Below are 16,371 nucleotides of genomic sequence, written 5' to 3'. Positions count from 1 at the left end.
TTGTTATAAAGAGCTTAGACAATAGTTGAAATTAATCCTTTACTATTACAAAACAAACAAACAACTGTCTTTTGAAGACATGCCCAATGAATGAGAGATGTTTTCAGGATAAAGCACACAGTGCTGCTCGTGCGCCTGTGTGTGTGTTTGGGGATGTCCTTCCATGCGTCACTGCCTTGCGAAGCCGCAAAGCTGATTTCAGAGCTGAAGAATTCAATACACTATGTTTAGCGTGTATCACACGGTGTCACTGTTGACCACTAGAGCACACTACCTCTGCTTCTCTGAAGTCATGACACACCCATTTGTAAAGGCAAAGGACACTGCTTTCTTAAATGGGCGCTTATGATTATTTACACACAGAACCTTAATTCATTCATTTCTATTGTTTTTCTGGATTTTTTGCAAAGATATTCTGTGAAATCTTAAGAATCACAGACATAAAACGGCTTTTAGGATCTGGCTTATTTTTTTGCTGCAAAGGAAAGGATGAGATTTTGCATTGCCGTCTTTGTCTTGTGTGCAACATGGCCACCCGCTTTGTCGGTGACACGGTACTCCATACCCGAGGAGAAGGAAAGGGGATCTGTTGTGGCTAATCTGGCTGCAGATCTGGGACTTGAGCCTGGAGGTTTGGCGCAACGAGAGGTAAAACTTGATATTTTTTCCAACAAAAAATACCTGGATTTTAACAAAAAGACGGGCGAACTGTACATCGTAGAAAAAATGGACAGGGAATATCTTTGTCCGGCGAAACCCGCGTCCTGCTTTTTAAAGCTCGATGTGATCATAGAAAGCCCCTTACGTATCTTCAACATCGAGCTTGGAATAACGGACATAAACGATAACGCTCCACATTTCCGACGGGACAGAGTAGAGCTTGACGTTTCAGAATCTGCAACGCCGGGCGAGAGGTTCTCCCTGCCCAACGGCGTGGATCCAGATGTTGGTATAAATACAATTAAAACGTACAAACTCAGTGTTAGCGAACACTTCACAATCGAAATTCAGACAGGTAGCGACGGAACTCAGTATGTAGACTTGGTGTTGACCAAATCGTTGGATAGAGAACAGACTGCTGTTCATAATTTAATACTGACTGCAGTGGATGGCGGTGTCCCAGTGCGCTCTGGCACTGCTAATATTATTGTAAGAGTACAGGACACAAACGATAATCCCCCACGGTTTGATAAGCAGACTTATACAATTAACATGACGGAAAACACCCCAATAGGGACCTTAGTGATGAAGCTAAACGCCTCGGACCTTGACGAGGGTTTGAATTCAGAGATTGTGTACTCATTCACCCTTTACACGTCGGAGAAAACACAAGAAGTATTTTCACTGAATCATAACACTGGAGAGATAACTGTGAAAGGAACTATAGACTATGAAGATATGAAATTCTATGAGATGCACATCGAGGCCAGAGATAAAGGCACGCATCCCTTGCTTGGTCAGTGCAAAGTGGTCGTTAATGTGAAGGACATGAACGATAATTATCCGGAAATCATCATACAGTCTGTTAAAAACACAGTGGAGGAGAACGTAGCAGTAGGGAGTGTTATTGCACTTGTAGATATAAGTGATAGAGACACGGGAGATAACGGAAAAGTAAGCTTAACTATACATCGACCCATGCCCTTTACAATTAATACATCTTCAGATCGACCCATGCATTACAAGCTCATTGTGTCCGAGCCTTTAGATCGCGAAACAGTACCTGAATATGACATTACTCTAATTGTAACAGACGCAGGGATGCCACCTTTATCTGATAATGAAACAATAACTGTCCATCTGCTGGATGTTAATGACAACGCGCCACAGTTCCCCCAGTCATTTTATACTATACGTGTCATGGAGAATAACGCACCTGGGGCCTTGCTCAGCTCACTCACTGCCTTTGACCCCGACCTCCATGAAAACCAGTATCTAGTTTATTTCATAATAGAGAAGGAGATAGCCAACACATCCATGTCCATGCTGTTCTCCATCAATCCAGAGAATGGTAATCTTTACGCACTCAAAACCTTTGATTATGAGATTGAGAAGGAGTTTCTGTTCCACATCGAGGCCAGAGACTCTGGCTCTCCTCCTCTCAGCAGTAACGTGACCGTCCACATCATTATTGTGGACCAGAACGACAATGCTCCAGTTATTGTGTCTCCGTGGCGTGCACAGGGCTCTGTGGTGGAGGAAAAGATCCCCAGATCCACTGATAAAGGATCCCTGGTTGCCAAGGTGATAGCCTTAGACACAGACTCTGTGCACAACTCTCGGATCACCTACCAGTTTCTACAAGTGACTGACGCCACCTTGTTCAGTCTGGACCAATACAATGGAGAGATCCGGACTATGAGGATGTTCAGTTACAGAGATCCACGCCACCAGAGACTTGTTGTTGTTGCCAAGGACAACGGAGAGCCTGCTCTCTCTGCTACAGTCACCATCAAACTGATCACAATGGAGACTGCTGTTAAAGCCTACTCTGACATGACTGAGGAGCCTCTGGAATATGACATCTTCTCAGACATCAACCTGTATTTGGTCATCGGTCTGGGCTCGGTGTCGTTTCTGCTGCTCATCACCATATTGGTCACCATCGTGATCAAGTGTCAGAAACCCAAGCCCAGCAAAGCAGCTCCTCCCTCCAGGAACAGTGTGATCAGTGAGAGGAACTCCACCATTGCAGACTCCACTCTGGTCTCCAACGATGCCTACTGGTACAGTCTGTTTCTAGCAGAGACCAGGAAAGGAAAGTTGGTGGTTAGACAGCCTCTGCCAAAGGGCTCCAGGTACATTGTGTCCAGCATACCGAGAGGGACAGGGCTGACAGACACTAGTGACTCAGCAGCTTCTACTCTGCAGGTGAGAGTTCAGTGTCGATATTTGTATTTATGTTCATGATTTTTTATATTCATTATTCATTCATCATATACAGTAGACTTCTTTCACAATGTAAAATTCAGGAGTGATTTACTGTTATTTAAGCTCATTAATAGTATTATAGTATTTCTAAACGCACCTGTTATTTTTTGTACTCTATCTATCTATCTATCTATCTATCTATCTATCTATCTATCTATCTATCTATCTATCTATCTATCTATCTATCTATATATAGATATATATATTTATACAACAAAAACATTCAAATCTCTGATATAATATTATATATTATCGGTGTCGCTGTTCCGTTAGTAAAAGGTCGAACTACGAGCGTAACCAGCATTCACTGTGGAAGTCGGGATACGACCGGATAGCTCAGTGGTGCTGAAAGTGCAATGCGAAAAGACGTGTGGCCATTTTACTGCGGGAACAACATAGCGGGAAACTTTTTGTGTGAAAATATTTGTAGTCAAATCCGTTACAGGAAATTTTTATATTATTGGAAAGTAAAGAATATCATTTAAAGTGCTGCAAGTCCGTGAACAACAAAGGGTACCTCATAACAATGGAGTCAGAGAAATGGTACGTGCTGTTCATTGCTCTTCTGTTTTCGATTGTGTGTCAGATATCGGGTTCAGTAACTCATTATTCAATGCCCGAAGAAATCAAAGAAGGATCCGTTGTGGCTAATCTCGCCACCGATCTCAGTCTGGATGTTAAATCACTGAATCAGAGGAAGATGCGTCTTGATATCATCGCGAACAAGAAATATCTGGATGTGAACAAAGAGACTGGTGAGCTGTATGTTGTTGAGAAGATTGACAGGGAAAATATCTGCACCACCAAGTCGTCAGCGTCTTGCTATCTTAGACTGGAGGTTATATTAGAAAACCCTTTACGAATATTTAATATTGAAGTAGAAATTCTTGATATGAACGACAACGCCCCGCAATTTCGAAGAGACGCCATACATTTAGATGTATCTGAAGCGACGCCAAAAGGAGAGAGATTTTCTCTGAGTAATGCAGTCGATCCTGATGTAGGGTCCAATTCAGTGAAAACCTATCATTTGAGTGAAAGTGAATATTTTAATATAGAAGTTCAGACCGGACGAGATGGAACGAAATTTGCGGATTTGATCTTAAAAAAGAAATTAGATCGAGAGCAGCAGCCTGTTCATAATTTGATACTTACAGCTGTAGATGGAGGAACACCTGCTCGTTCTGGCACTGCTAGTGTTATTGTTCATGTTCTGGACACAAATGACAATCCACCTGCCTTTGAAAAAGAAAATCTTAGTGTTAAAATATTGGAAAACTCTCCGATTGGAAGTCTTGTTGTTGATCTTAATGCAACAGACTTAGATGAAGGATCAAATTCTGATATAACATATTCGTACAGTTTATATACATCAGAAAAAACGCAGGAGACATTTAATCTGAATCCTGCCACTGGTGAAATTACAGTTAAGGGAATGCTGAACTATGAAGATTTCAGGATTTATGATATGGAAGTTATAGCTGCTGATAAAGGAGCCAGCAGCTTAACAGGACAATGCACCATAAAGATTCTAGTAGAAGACATGAATGATAATCACCCAGAAATATCAATTAAATCATTTCAGAGTCCAGTGACTGAAAACATGGAGTTAGACACAGTGATAGCTGTAGTTAGTGTCAGTGATAAAGATTCAGGTGATAATGGAATAGTTGATCTTCATATTCCAGATAATATGCCTTTCAAACTGAGGGAGTCCTCTGATAACTATTATGAATTAGTAGTGTCGGAGACATTAGACCGTGAGAAGGTGCCAGAATATGACATCACTTTCACTGTGACAGACAGAGGCTCTCCTCCTTTATCTGACAATGAAACTATGACTTTAGAGCTGCTGGATGTAAATGACAATGTCCCGCAGTTCCCCCAGTCATTTTATACTATACGTGTCATGGAGAATAACGCACCTGGGGCCTTGCTCAGCTCACTCACTGCCTTTGACCCCGACCTCCATGAAAACCAGTATCTAGTTTATTTCATAATAGAGAAGGAGATAGCCAACACCTCCATGTCCATGCTGTTCTCCATCAATCCAGAGAATGGTAATCTTTACGCACTCAAAACCTTTGATTATGAGATTGAGAAGGAGTTTCTGTTCCACATCGAGGCCAGAGACTCTGGCTCTCCTCCTCTCAGCAGTAATGTGACCGTCCACATCATTATTGTGGACCAGAACGACAATGCTCCAGTTATTGTGTCTCCGTGGCGTGCACACGGCTCTGTGGTGGAGGAAAAGATCCCCAGATCCACTGATAAAGGATCCCTGGTTGCCAAGGTGATAGCCTTAGATACAGACTCTGTGCACAACTCTCGGATCACCTACCAGTTTCTACAGGTGACTGACGCCACCTTGTTTAGTCTGGACCAATACAACGGAGAGATCCGGACTATGAGGATGTTCAGTTACAGAGATTCACGCCACCAGAGGCTTGTTGTTGTAGCCAAGGACAATGGAGAGCCTGCTCTCTCTGCTACGGTCACCATCAAACTGACCACAATGGAGACTGCTGTTAAAGCCTACTCTGACATGACTGAGGAGCCTCTGGAATATGACATCTTCTCAGACATCAACCTGTATTTGGTCATCGGTCTGGGCTCGGTGTCGTTTCTGCTGCTCATCACCATATTGGTCACCATCGTGATCAAGTGTCAGAAACCCAAGCCCAGCAAAGCAGCTCCTCCCTCCAGGAACAGTGTGATCAGTGAGAGGAACTCCACCATCGCAGACTCCACTCTGGTCTCCAACGATGCCTACTGGTACAGTCTGTTTCTAGCAGAGACCAGGAAAGGAAAGCTGGTGGTTAGACAGCCTCTGCCAAAGGGCTCCAGGTACATTGTGTCCAGCATACCGAGAGGGACAGGACTGACAGACACTAGTGACTCAGCAGCCTCTACTCTGCAGGTAGGAATTTGATATACAGATATGGTATTTTATCTACATAACTAGAACATTTAAATTAATTATGATTATTTTTTCTATTTTCCCCTTTACCTTAATCCACAAAAAAAAAATTCGTTGAATTATTCAAAAATCTCATAAATTATCATGAGGTACCACTATCAAATGCACTACTTAGTACATAACCAACATAGCAATAATCCATCATCATGATTTAGCAGCTTTTAATTGTGTTCAGGTCTTGTCCTCAAATGTCAAGTCTGCAGTTAAAAGAAAAATCTAAAAACCTGCGTTGTAATAGCATTATAAATAATGTATATTTAATAAAAGAAATGCAGTATTCAGGATCCACAAAGCTTAAATTCTTCATGACTTATTCACGTTTATTGATTTTTATATACTTTTTACGTTAGTACTGTTAGCACAGGTTTTTGTCCTCTTATTTAACAATCAGTTTTAGGTGCGCCGTTATCTTCATGTTGTTAGAGTAACTTAATCTCAACTAACTTCTCTGGCTGTGGGCATTCTTTACAGCCATTTCCTCCCTGTTCTTGTTTTTGTGTAAATAAAATGTAATATCATGTATTTTCAATATTTTTCCTGTGCATTCTGTATATGCAATATTGACAACTCGTGCATTTATGATTAATACAATTGAGTACTTTATTATCTCTAATAATTTGTATTTATCAGTGGTAAAGAGCGACTAGATCACTACGTCATCTAAAGTACCATGGTCATAAAGATATGGATACAGAATCATTAGATCTATAATGAGACATTATGCAAAGTTAATGATAACTCGAAGTGCTACCATATTTGAAAATCGTCTGCAGCATTTTAGTGATATCTCGTTTTATACTGTAGAAATCGTGAAGTCATTAAGGTTCATCGTTTTGACTCGTGGATTGTGTCTGAAATTTGATTGTTTTTTCAGCAATAATCAATTTGAACTGATTACGTTTAGTAAACGTCACCTTTTATGTTTTGGGACCACCATTAACGGTACCCAGGTCCGTGTGTATTAAAAACAAAAATATATGCAAAAACCAACGAAAATCAAGAATAATTTGAAGACGTGTGGTGTTCGTTACGGCTCAAAGGCTCTGACAAAATCTCAGGGGTGGCGCTATTCTATCAGTAAATTGCAAAGCAAAGAACATAAAAGCAGAAAAGCGTGATGGTCTTCGCACGTTTAGAAGCAAGCGGACAGCGTCGTGGTGCTGAAACTCCGCTGCGAAAAGCGCTGGCCAAGATTTAGCTTAAATGTGCTTGGGAATTCATACAATGTGTATTTGGCTCAGAAGAAAGAGGGGAATTCTTTTAAATGAAGATTGCTAGAAACAAACATTATATCGTTTGAAGTGTGATGAACTCCCATACAACACGGCTTTCCAGAACAATGGAGTCTTACGAGAGGTACGTGATCCTCGCTATTATTTTTTCTTTTGCTCGGTACACATCGGCCTCCGTGACTCATTATTCAATACCAGAAGAAATGAAAGAAGGATCCGTCGTGGCTAATCTCGCCACCGACCTCGGGCTGGATGTGAAAACACTGAATCAGAGGAAGATGCGTCTTGATATCATCGCGAACAAGAAATATTTAGACCTAAACAAAGACACTGGTGAGCTGTATGTTGTTGAGAAGATTGACAGGGAACATATTTGTCCTTTTAAGTTATCAGCATCTTGCTATCTAAAACTAGAGGTTATACTAGATAACCCAGTAAGAATATTTAATATAGAAGTAGAAATTCTTGATATGAACGACAACGCCCCGCAATTTCGAAGAGACGCCATACATTTAGATGTATCTGAAGCGACGCCAAGAGGAGAGAGATTTTCTCTGAGTAATGCAGTCGATCCTGATGTAGGGTCCAATTCAGTGAAAACATACCATTTGAGTGAAAGTGAATGTTTTAACATAGAAGTTCAGACTGGACGAGATGGATCGAAGTTTGCGGATTTGATCTTGAAAAAGACTTTAGACCGAGAGCAGCAGCCTGTTCATAATTTGATACTCACAGCTGTAGATGGAGGAACACCTGCTCGTTCTGGCACTGCCAGTGTTATTGTACGAGTTTTAGATACAAATGATAACGCACCGGCCTTTGATAAAGACAGTCTGAATGTAAATGTAATGGAAAATTCTCCGATTGGAAGTCTTGTTATTCGTCTCAGTGCGACAGATTTAGATGAAGGGTCAAATTCTGATATAACTTATTCATACAGCTTATATACGTCAGAAAAAACACAGGAGACATTTAATCTGAATCCTGCCACTGGTGAAGTTACAGTTAAGGGAATACTGAACTATGAAGATTTCAGGATTTATGATATGGAAGTTATAGCTGCTGATAAAGGAGCCAGCAGTTTAACAGGACAATGTACCATAAAGATTCTAGTAGAAGACATGAATGATAACCACCCAGAAATATCAATTAAATCATTTCAGAGTCCAGTAACTGAAAACATCGAGTTAGACACAGTGATAGCTGTAGTTAGTGTCAGTGATAAAGATTCAGGTGATAATGGAATAGTTGATCTTCATATTCCAGATAATATGCCTTTCAAACTGAGGGAGTCCTCTGATAACTATTATGAATTAGCAGTGTCAGAGCCATTAGACCGTGAGAAGGTGCCAGAATATGACATCACTTTCACTGTGACAGACAGAGGCTCTCCTCCTTTATCTGACAATGAAACTATGACTTTAGAGCTGCTGGATGTTAATGATAATGTCCCACAGTTCCCCCAGTCATTTTATACTATACGTGTCATGGAGAATAACGCACCTGGGGCCTTGCTCAGCTCACTCACTGCCTTTGACCCTGACCTCCATGAAAACCAGTATCTAGTTTATTTCATAATAGAGAAGGAGATAGCCAACACCTCCATGTCCATGCTGTTCTCCATCAATCCAGAGAATGGTAATCTTTACGCACTCAAAACCTTTGATTATGAGATTGAGAAGGAGTTTCTGTTCCATATCGAGGCCAGAGACTCTGGCTCTCCTCCTCTCAGCAGTAATGTGACTGTCCACATCATTATTGTGGACCAGAACGACAATTCTCCAGTTATTGTGTCTCCGTGGCGTGCACACGGCTCTGTGGTGGAGGAAAAGATCCCCAGATCCACTGATAAAGGCTCCCTGATTGCCAAGGTGATAGCCTTAGATACAGACTCTGTGCACAACTCTCGGATCACCTACCAGTTTCTACAGGTGACTGACGCCACCTTGTTCAGTCTGGACCAATACAATGGAGAGATCCGGACTATGAGGATGTTCAGTTACAGAGATCCACGCCACCAGAGACTGGTTGTTGTAGCCAAGGACAACGGAGATCCTGCTCTCTCTGCTACAGTCACCATCAAACTGACCACAATGGAGACTGCTGTTAAAGCCTACTCTGACATGACTGAGGAGCCTCTGGAATATGACATCTTCTCAGACATCAACCTGTATTTGGTCATCGGTCTGGGCTCGGTGTCGTTTCTGCTGCTCATCACCATATTGGTCACCATCGTGATCAAGTGTCAGAAACCCAAGCCCAGCAAAGCAGCTCCTCCCTCCAGGAACAGTGTGATCAGTGAGAGGAACTCCACCATCGCAGACTCCACTCTGGTCTCCAACGATGCCTACTGGTACAGTCTGTTTCTAGCAGAGACCAGGAAAGGAAAGCTGGTGGTTAGACAGCCTCTGCCAAAGGGCTCCAGGTACATTGTGTCCAGCATACCGAGAGGGACAGGACTGACAGACACTAGTGACTCAGCAGCTTCTACTCTACAGGTAGGAATATAATAAACAGATATGTTTTTCTTCTTCCCCCCCCCCCCCAATTATTGACATTGATGGTTTCTCATTCATTGTTTCTTTTATTTGTGGGGGATAATTAACAAAAATAAGTGAGGTCATGAACAAACTTTTTCATTATCTTAAAAAGCAAATGGAGTCAATCAGTCACACCTGACAATACAAGAAAGACATTGAAATATTTATAATTTATCTTCATGCCAAGCATTTCAAAACACTATAAAATCCAAAAGGTGGCGCTGTTTGGTCAGGAACAGCTCAGACCATAACGTCATGACTGTGTGTCGTCGCCATTATTTCGTATAGTAAGAGAAGCGACAGTTTCCAGGTGCCGAAACACCCCCGTTAAACGCGTCTTGCTCTGGGATATAGCTGGGAGTGAATCGGCTGCATATTTTTTAACCAAGGAGGGAAGCGAAATACTGAAAACTGCTATACACGTACAGTATATCTCTTGAAATGCAGTGAACCCTCAAATAACGGGAAAAACGGGTCCCACGGAACAATGAGGTCATTTAAGAGGTATGTTCTGCTCGCCGTTATTTTTAGTTCTTTTCATAGCGTATGGGCCTCAGTGACTCATTACTCCATACCCGAAGAAATGAAGGAAGGGTCAGTTGTTGCTAACCTTGCTACTGATCTCAGCCTAGACGTTAAATCACTCGGTAAGAGGAAGATGCGGCTTGACCTTATCGCCAACAAAAAATATCTGGATGTGAACAAAGAGACTGGTGAGCTGTATGTTGTTGAGAAAATTGACAGGGAATATCTTTGTACACAAACGCTGACGGTGTGTTACCTAAAAATGGAAGTAATACTAGAAAATCCTTTGAGAATATTTAATATTGAACTGGAAATTTTGGATATAAACGACAACGCCCCACAATTCCGAAGAGACGCCATACACTTGGACATATCTGAATCAACGCCTACAGGAGAAAGATTCTCTTTGAGCAATGCCGTTGATCCCGATGTGGGCAGTAATTTAGTGAAAACGTACCATTTAAGTGAAAGTGAACAATTTACAATTGAAGTTCAAACCGGAAGAGATGGGTCGAAATTTGCGGATTTGATCTTGAAACAAACATTAGATCGTGAGAAGCAGGCTGTTCATAACTTGATACTCACAGCTGTAGATGGAGGAACACCTGCTCGTTCTGGCACTGCCAGTGTTATTGTTCATGTTTTAGACACAAATGACAATCCACCTATATTTGATCAATCAATCTATAATGTTAAAATAATGGAAAATTCTCCGATTGGAAGTCTTGTTATTGATCTTAATGCAACAGATTTAGATGAAGGATTAAATTCTGATATAACATATTCGTACAGTTTATATACGTCAGAAAAAACACAGGACACATTTAATCTGAATCCTGCTACTGGTGAAATTACAGTTAAGGGAATGCTGAACTATGAAGATTTCAGGATTTATGATATGGAAGTTATAGCTGCTGATAAAGGAGCCAGCAGTTTAACAGGACAATGCACCATAAAGATTCTAGTAGAAGATATGAACGATAATCACCCAGAAATATCAATTAAATCATTTCAGAGTCCAGTGACTGAAAACATCGAGTTAGACACAGTGATAGCTGTAGTTAGTGTCAGTGATAAAGATTCAGGTGATAATGGAATAGTTGATCTTCATATTCCAGATAATATGCCTTTCAAACTGAGGGAGTCCTCTGATAACTATTATGAATTAACAGTGTCACAGACATTAGACCGTGAGAAAGTGCCAGAATATGACATCACTTTCACTGTGACAGACAGAGGCTCTCCTCCTTTATCTGACAATGAAACTATGACTTTAGAGCTGCTGGATGTTAATGATAATGTCCCACAGTTCCCCCAGTCATTTTATACTATACGTGTCATGGAGAATAACGCACCTGGGGCCTTGCTGAGCTCACTCACTGCCTTTGACCCCGACCTCCATGAAAACCAGTATCTAGTTTATTTCATAATAGAGAAGGAGATAGCCAACACATCCATGTCCATGCTGTTCTCCATCAATCCAGAGAACGGTAATCTTTACGCACTCAAAACCTTTGATTATGAGATTGAGAAGGAGTTTCTGTTCCACATCGAGGCCAGAGACTCTGGCTCTCCTCCTCTCAGCAGTAACGTGACTGTTCACATCATTATTGTGGACCAGAACGACAATGCTCCAGTTATTGTGTCTCCGTGGCGTGCACACGGCTCTGTGGTGGAGGAACAGATCCCCAGATCCACTGATAAAGGATCCCTGGTTGCCAAGGTGATAGCCTTAGACACTGACTCTGTGCACAACTCTCGGATCACCTACCAGTTTCTACAGGTGACTGACGCCACCTTGTTCAGTCTGGACCAATACAATGGAGAGATCCGGACTATGAGGATGTTCAGTTACAGAGATCCACGCCACCAGAGACTGGTTGTTGTTGCCAAGGACAATGGAGAGCCTGCTCTCTCTGCTACAGTCACCATCAAACTAACCACAATGGAGACGGCTGTTAAAACCTACTCTGACATGACTGAGGAGCCTCTGGAATATGACATCTTCTCAGACATCAACCTGTATTTGGTCATTGGTCTGGGCTCGGTGTCGTTTCTGCTGCTCATCACCATATTGGTCACCATCGTGATCAAGTGTCAGAAACCCAAGCCCAGCAAAGCAGCTCCTCCCTCCAGGAACAGTGTGATCAGTGAGAGGAACTCCACCATCGCAGACTCCACTCTGGTCTCCAACGATGCCTACTGGTACAGTCTGTTTCTAGCAGAGACCAGGAAAGGAAAGTTGGTGGTTAGACAGCCTCTGCCAAAGGGCTCCAGGTACATTGTGTCCAGCATACCGAGAGGGACAGGGCTGACAGACACTAGTGACTCAGCAGCTTCTACTCTGCAGGTAAGAATATAGTAAACAGATATGTTTTTCTTCTTTTTTTCCCCCCAATTACTGACATTGATGGTTTCTCATTCATTGTTTCTTTAATTTGTGGGGGGTAATTAACAAAAATAAGTGAGGTCATGAACAAACTTTTTCATTATCTTAAAAAGCAAATGGAGTCAATCAGTCACACCTGACAATACAAGAAATAAATTAAAATATTTCAAACTTATCTTCATGCCAAGCATTTCAAAACATTATAAAATCCAAAAGGTGGCGCTGTTTGGTCAGGAACAGCTCAGACCAAAACGTCATGACTGTGTGTCGTCGCCATTATTTTGTATCGTAAGAGAAGCGACAGTTTCCAGGTGCCGAAACACCCCCGTTAAACGCGTCTTGCTCTGGGATATAGCTGGGAGTGAATCGGCTGCATATTTTTTAACCAAGGAGGGAAGAGAAATGCTGAAAACTGCTATACACGTACAGTATATCTCTTGAGATGCAGTGAACCCTTAAATAACGAGAAAAACGAGTCCCACGCAACAATGAGGTCATTTAAGAGGTATGTTCTGCTCGCCGTTATTTTTAGTTCTTTTCATAGCGTATGGGCCTCAGTGACTCATTACTCCATACCCGAAGAAATGAAGGAAGGGTCAGTTGTTGCTAACCTTGCTACTGATCTCAGCCTAGACGTTAAATCACTCGGTAAGAGGAAGATGCGGCTTGACCTTATCGCCAACAAAAAATATCTGGATGTGAACAAAGAGACTGGTGAGCTGTATGTTGTTGAGAAGATTGACAGGGAATATCTTTGTACAAAAACGCTGACGGTGTGTTACTTAAAAATGGAAGTAATACTAGAAAATCCTTTGAGAATATTTAATATTGAACTGGAAATTTTGGATATAAACGACAACGCCCCACAATTCCGAAGAGACGCCATACACTTGGACATATCTGAATCAACGCCTACAGGAGAAAGATTCTCTTTGAGCAATGCCGTTGATCCCGATGTGGGCAGTAATTCAGTGAAAACGTACCATTTAAGTGAAAGTGAACAATTTACAATTGAAGTTCAGACCGGAAGAGATGGATCGAAGTTTGCAGATTTGATCTTGAAACAGACATTAGATCGAGAGAAGCAGGCTGTTCATAACTTGATACTCACAGCTGTAGATGGAGGAACACCTGCTCGTTCTGGCACTGCCAGTGTTATTGTACGAGTTTTAGATACAAATGATAACGCACCTGCCTTTGATAAAGACAATCTGAATGTAAAGGTAATGGAAAATTCTCCGATTGGAAGTCTTGTTGTTGATCTTAATGCAACAGATTTAGATGAAGGATTAAATTCTGATATAACATATTCGTACAGTTTATATACGTCAGAAAAAACACAGGACACATTTAATCTGAATCCTGCCACTGGTGAAATTACAGTTAAGGGAATGCTGAACTATGAAGATTTCAGGATTTATGATATGGAAGTTATAGCTGCTGATAAAGGAGCCAGCAGTTTAACAGGACAATGCACCATAAAGATTCTAGTAGAAGATATGAATGATAACCACCCAGAAATATCAATTAAATCATTTCAGAGTCCAGTAACTGAAAACATCGAGTTAGACACAGTGATAGCTGTAGTTAGTGTCAGTGATAAAGATTCAGGTGATAATGGAATAGTTGATCTTCATATTCCAGATAATATGCCTTTCAAACTGAGAGAGTCCTCTGATAACTATTATGAATTAGTAGTGTCACAGACATTAGACCGTGAGAAGGTGCCAGAATATGACATCACTTTCACTGTGACAGACAGAGGCTCTCCTCCTTTATCTGACAATGAAACTATGACTTTAGAGCTGCTGGATGTTAATGATAATGTCCCACAGTTCCCCCAGTCATTTTATACTATACGTGTCATGGAGAATAACGCACCTGGGGCCTTGCTCAGCTCACTCACTGCCTTTGACCCCGACCTCCATGAAAACCAGTATCTAGTATATTTCATAATAGAGAGGGAGATATCCAACACTTCCATGTCCATGCTGTTCTCCATCAATCCAGAGAACGGTAATCTTTACGCACTCAAAACCTTTGATTATGAGATTGAGAAGGAGTTTCTGTTCCACATCGAGGCCAGAGACTCTGGCTCTCCTCCTCTCAGCAGTAATGTGACCGTCCACATCATTATTGTGGACCAGAACGACAATGCTCCAGTCATTGTGTCTCCGTGGCGTGCACACGGCTCTGTGGTGGAGGAAAAGATCCCCAGATCCACTGATAAAGGATCCCTGGTTGCCAAGGTGATAGCCTTAGACAATGACTCTGTGCACAACTCTCGGATCACCTACCAGTTTCTACAAGTGACTGACGCCACCTTGTTCAGTCTGGACCAATACAATGGAGAGATCCGGACTATGAGGATGTTCAGTTACAGAGATCCACGCCACCAGAGACTGGTTGTTGTAGCCAAGGACAACGGAGAGCCTGCTCTCTCTGCTACGGTCACCATCAAACTGACCACAATGGAGACGGCTGTTAAAGCCTACTCTGACATGACTGAGGAGCCTTTGGAATATGACATCTTCTCAGACATCAACCTGTATTTGGTCATCGGTCTGGGCTCGGTGTCGTTTCTGCTGCTCATCACCATATTGGTCACCATCGTGATCAAGTGTCAGAAACCCAAGCCCAGCAAAGCAGCTCCTCCCTCCAGGAACAGTGTGATCAGTGAGAGGAACTCCACCATCGCAGACTCCACTCTGGTCTCCAACGATGCCTACTGGTACAGTCTGTTTCTAGCAGAGACCAGGAAAGGAAAGTTGGTGGTTAGACAGCCTCTGCCAAAAGGCTCCAGGTACATTGTGTCCAGCATACCGAGAGGGACAGGGCTGACAGACACTAGTGACTCAGCAGCTTCTACTCTGCAGGTAGGAAGTTAATGCACAGATATGGTACTTTATTTACACAATAACATATAAATATTAATTTTTATTACATTTTTTCTTTTAACCCTTGACTTCATTTATTAAAACATTCTAGTGAATTATAGGAAAATCTCAGAAATTATCATGAGGTAGTATTTTCAGATGCATTGCAACCCTAATATTTTAACTATTCTACTAATTTTTCTAAATGAATTATTATTATTATTATTATTATTATTATTATTATTATTATTATTATTGTATTAATTCGTGTTCATGCATAACTTAGTTTCAGTGAATTCACATAAACTTTCAAAACCGTCCAGGAGGCACCAGTGTCGCATGCACAACCTACTATACAACGAAGGAATTAATAACTGCAATAAATACGTTTTTTTTATTCATGTTTCTTCAATAGATATGAATAACACTTTTCTAAAAAATATATATTTATTTTTATACTTGGTATTGATTAGTGGTAAGAAAAAAAAGACAAACAAGAAAACAAAACAAAAACAGGAGTGACTCACTGCTTTATCTAAAGGGTCACCAACATGAATAATTAGAAAACCATAGAACACAGAAGAATAAGTGGAAAAGTAAATAATCTGAAGTGAATTATATTTGTAAATAATCTGCACATTTTCAGTGACATGTCGTTTCCACTGTTACATTTTTGAAGCGATTGGATGTAATAATTTGCACGCATAAACTTTGTATTAACTATGAATGTAATTTTCAAAATTACTAAATTTAAGCCCACTGAAAGGGAATAAACGAATTTAACCCAAGTGATCCCGCCTCATTAGTTGTGATATATATATAGCAAGGCCTGGTTGTTTACGGTCCGCACTGCATACATACATGAAAAAAGTATGAATCGAAAATAATTTTTTGGCAT

General features: G+C 41.2%; 5 protein-coding genes across 5 annotated transcripts; all 5 read left to right on the top strand.

Moving 5' to 3' along the window:
- Positions 1-311: 311 nt before the first annotated feature.
- On the top strand, positions 312-2,910 carry pcdhb (protocadherin b). The gene has a single exon (XM_063483319.1). It carries the CDS (start codon positions 490-492, stop codon positions 2,908-2,910), a length of 2,421 nt encoding a protein of 806 aa, XP_063339389.1. The 5' UTR covers positions 312-489.
- A 342-nt stretch (positions 2,911-3,252) lies between these two features.
- LOC134636797 (protocadherin alpha-C2-like) lies at positions 3,253-5,863 on the top strand. The gene has a single exon (XM_063486991.1). It carries the CDS (start codon positions 3,458-3,460, stop codon positions 5,861-5,863), a length of 2,406 nt encoding a protein of 801 aa, XP_063343061.1. The 5' UTR covers positions 3,253-3,457.
- A 1,091-nt stretch (positions 5,864-6,954) lies between these two features.
- LOC134644902 (protocadherin alpha-C2-like) lies at positions 6,955-9,653 on the top strand. Its single transcript, XM_063498057.1, has one exon. The coding sequence runs from the start codon at positions 7,218-7,220 to the stop codon at positions 9,651-9,653; it is 2,436 nt and encodes an 811-aa protein (XP_063354127.1). The 5' UTR covers positions 6,955-7,217.
- A 325-nt stretch (positions 9,654-9,978) lies between these two features.
- LOC134636789 (protocadherin alpha-C2-like) lies at positions 9,979-12,570 on the top strand. The gene has a single exon (XM_063486979.1). It carries the CDS (start codon positions 10,171-10,173, stop codon positions 12,568-12,570), a length of 2,400 nt encoding a protein of 799 aa, XP_063343049.1. The 5' UTR covers positions 9,979-10,170.
- A 331-nt stretch (positions 12,571-12,901) lies between these two features.
- LOC134636784 (protocadherin alpha-C2-like) lies at positions 12,902-15,485 on the top strand. The gene has a single exon (XM_063486965.1). It carries the CDS (start codon positions 13,086-13,088, stop codon positions 15,483-15,485), a length of 2,400 nt encoding a protein of 799 aa, XP_063343035.1. The 5' UTR covers positions 12,902-13,085.
- The last annotated feature ends 886 nt before the right edge of the window (positions 15,486-16,371 follow it).

The sequence above is a fragment of the Pelmatolapia mariae genome, linkage group LG2, assembly GCF_036321145.2.
Source record: "Pelmatolapia mariae isolate MD_Pm_ZW linkage group LG2, Pm_UMD_F_2, whole genome shotgun sequence".
NCBI classification, from domain to species: Eukaryota; Metazoa; Chordata; class Actinopteri; order Cichliformes; family Cichlidae; genus Pelmatolapia; species Pelmatolapia mariae.
Note: the sequence above shows the minus strand (reverse complement) of the source record. Positions and strands in the feature narration are given on the sequence as shown.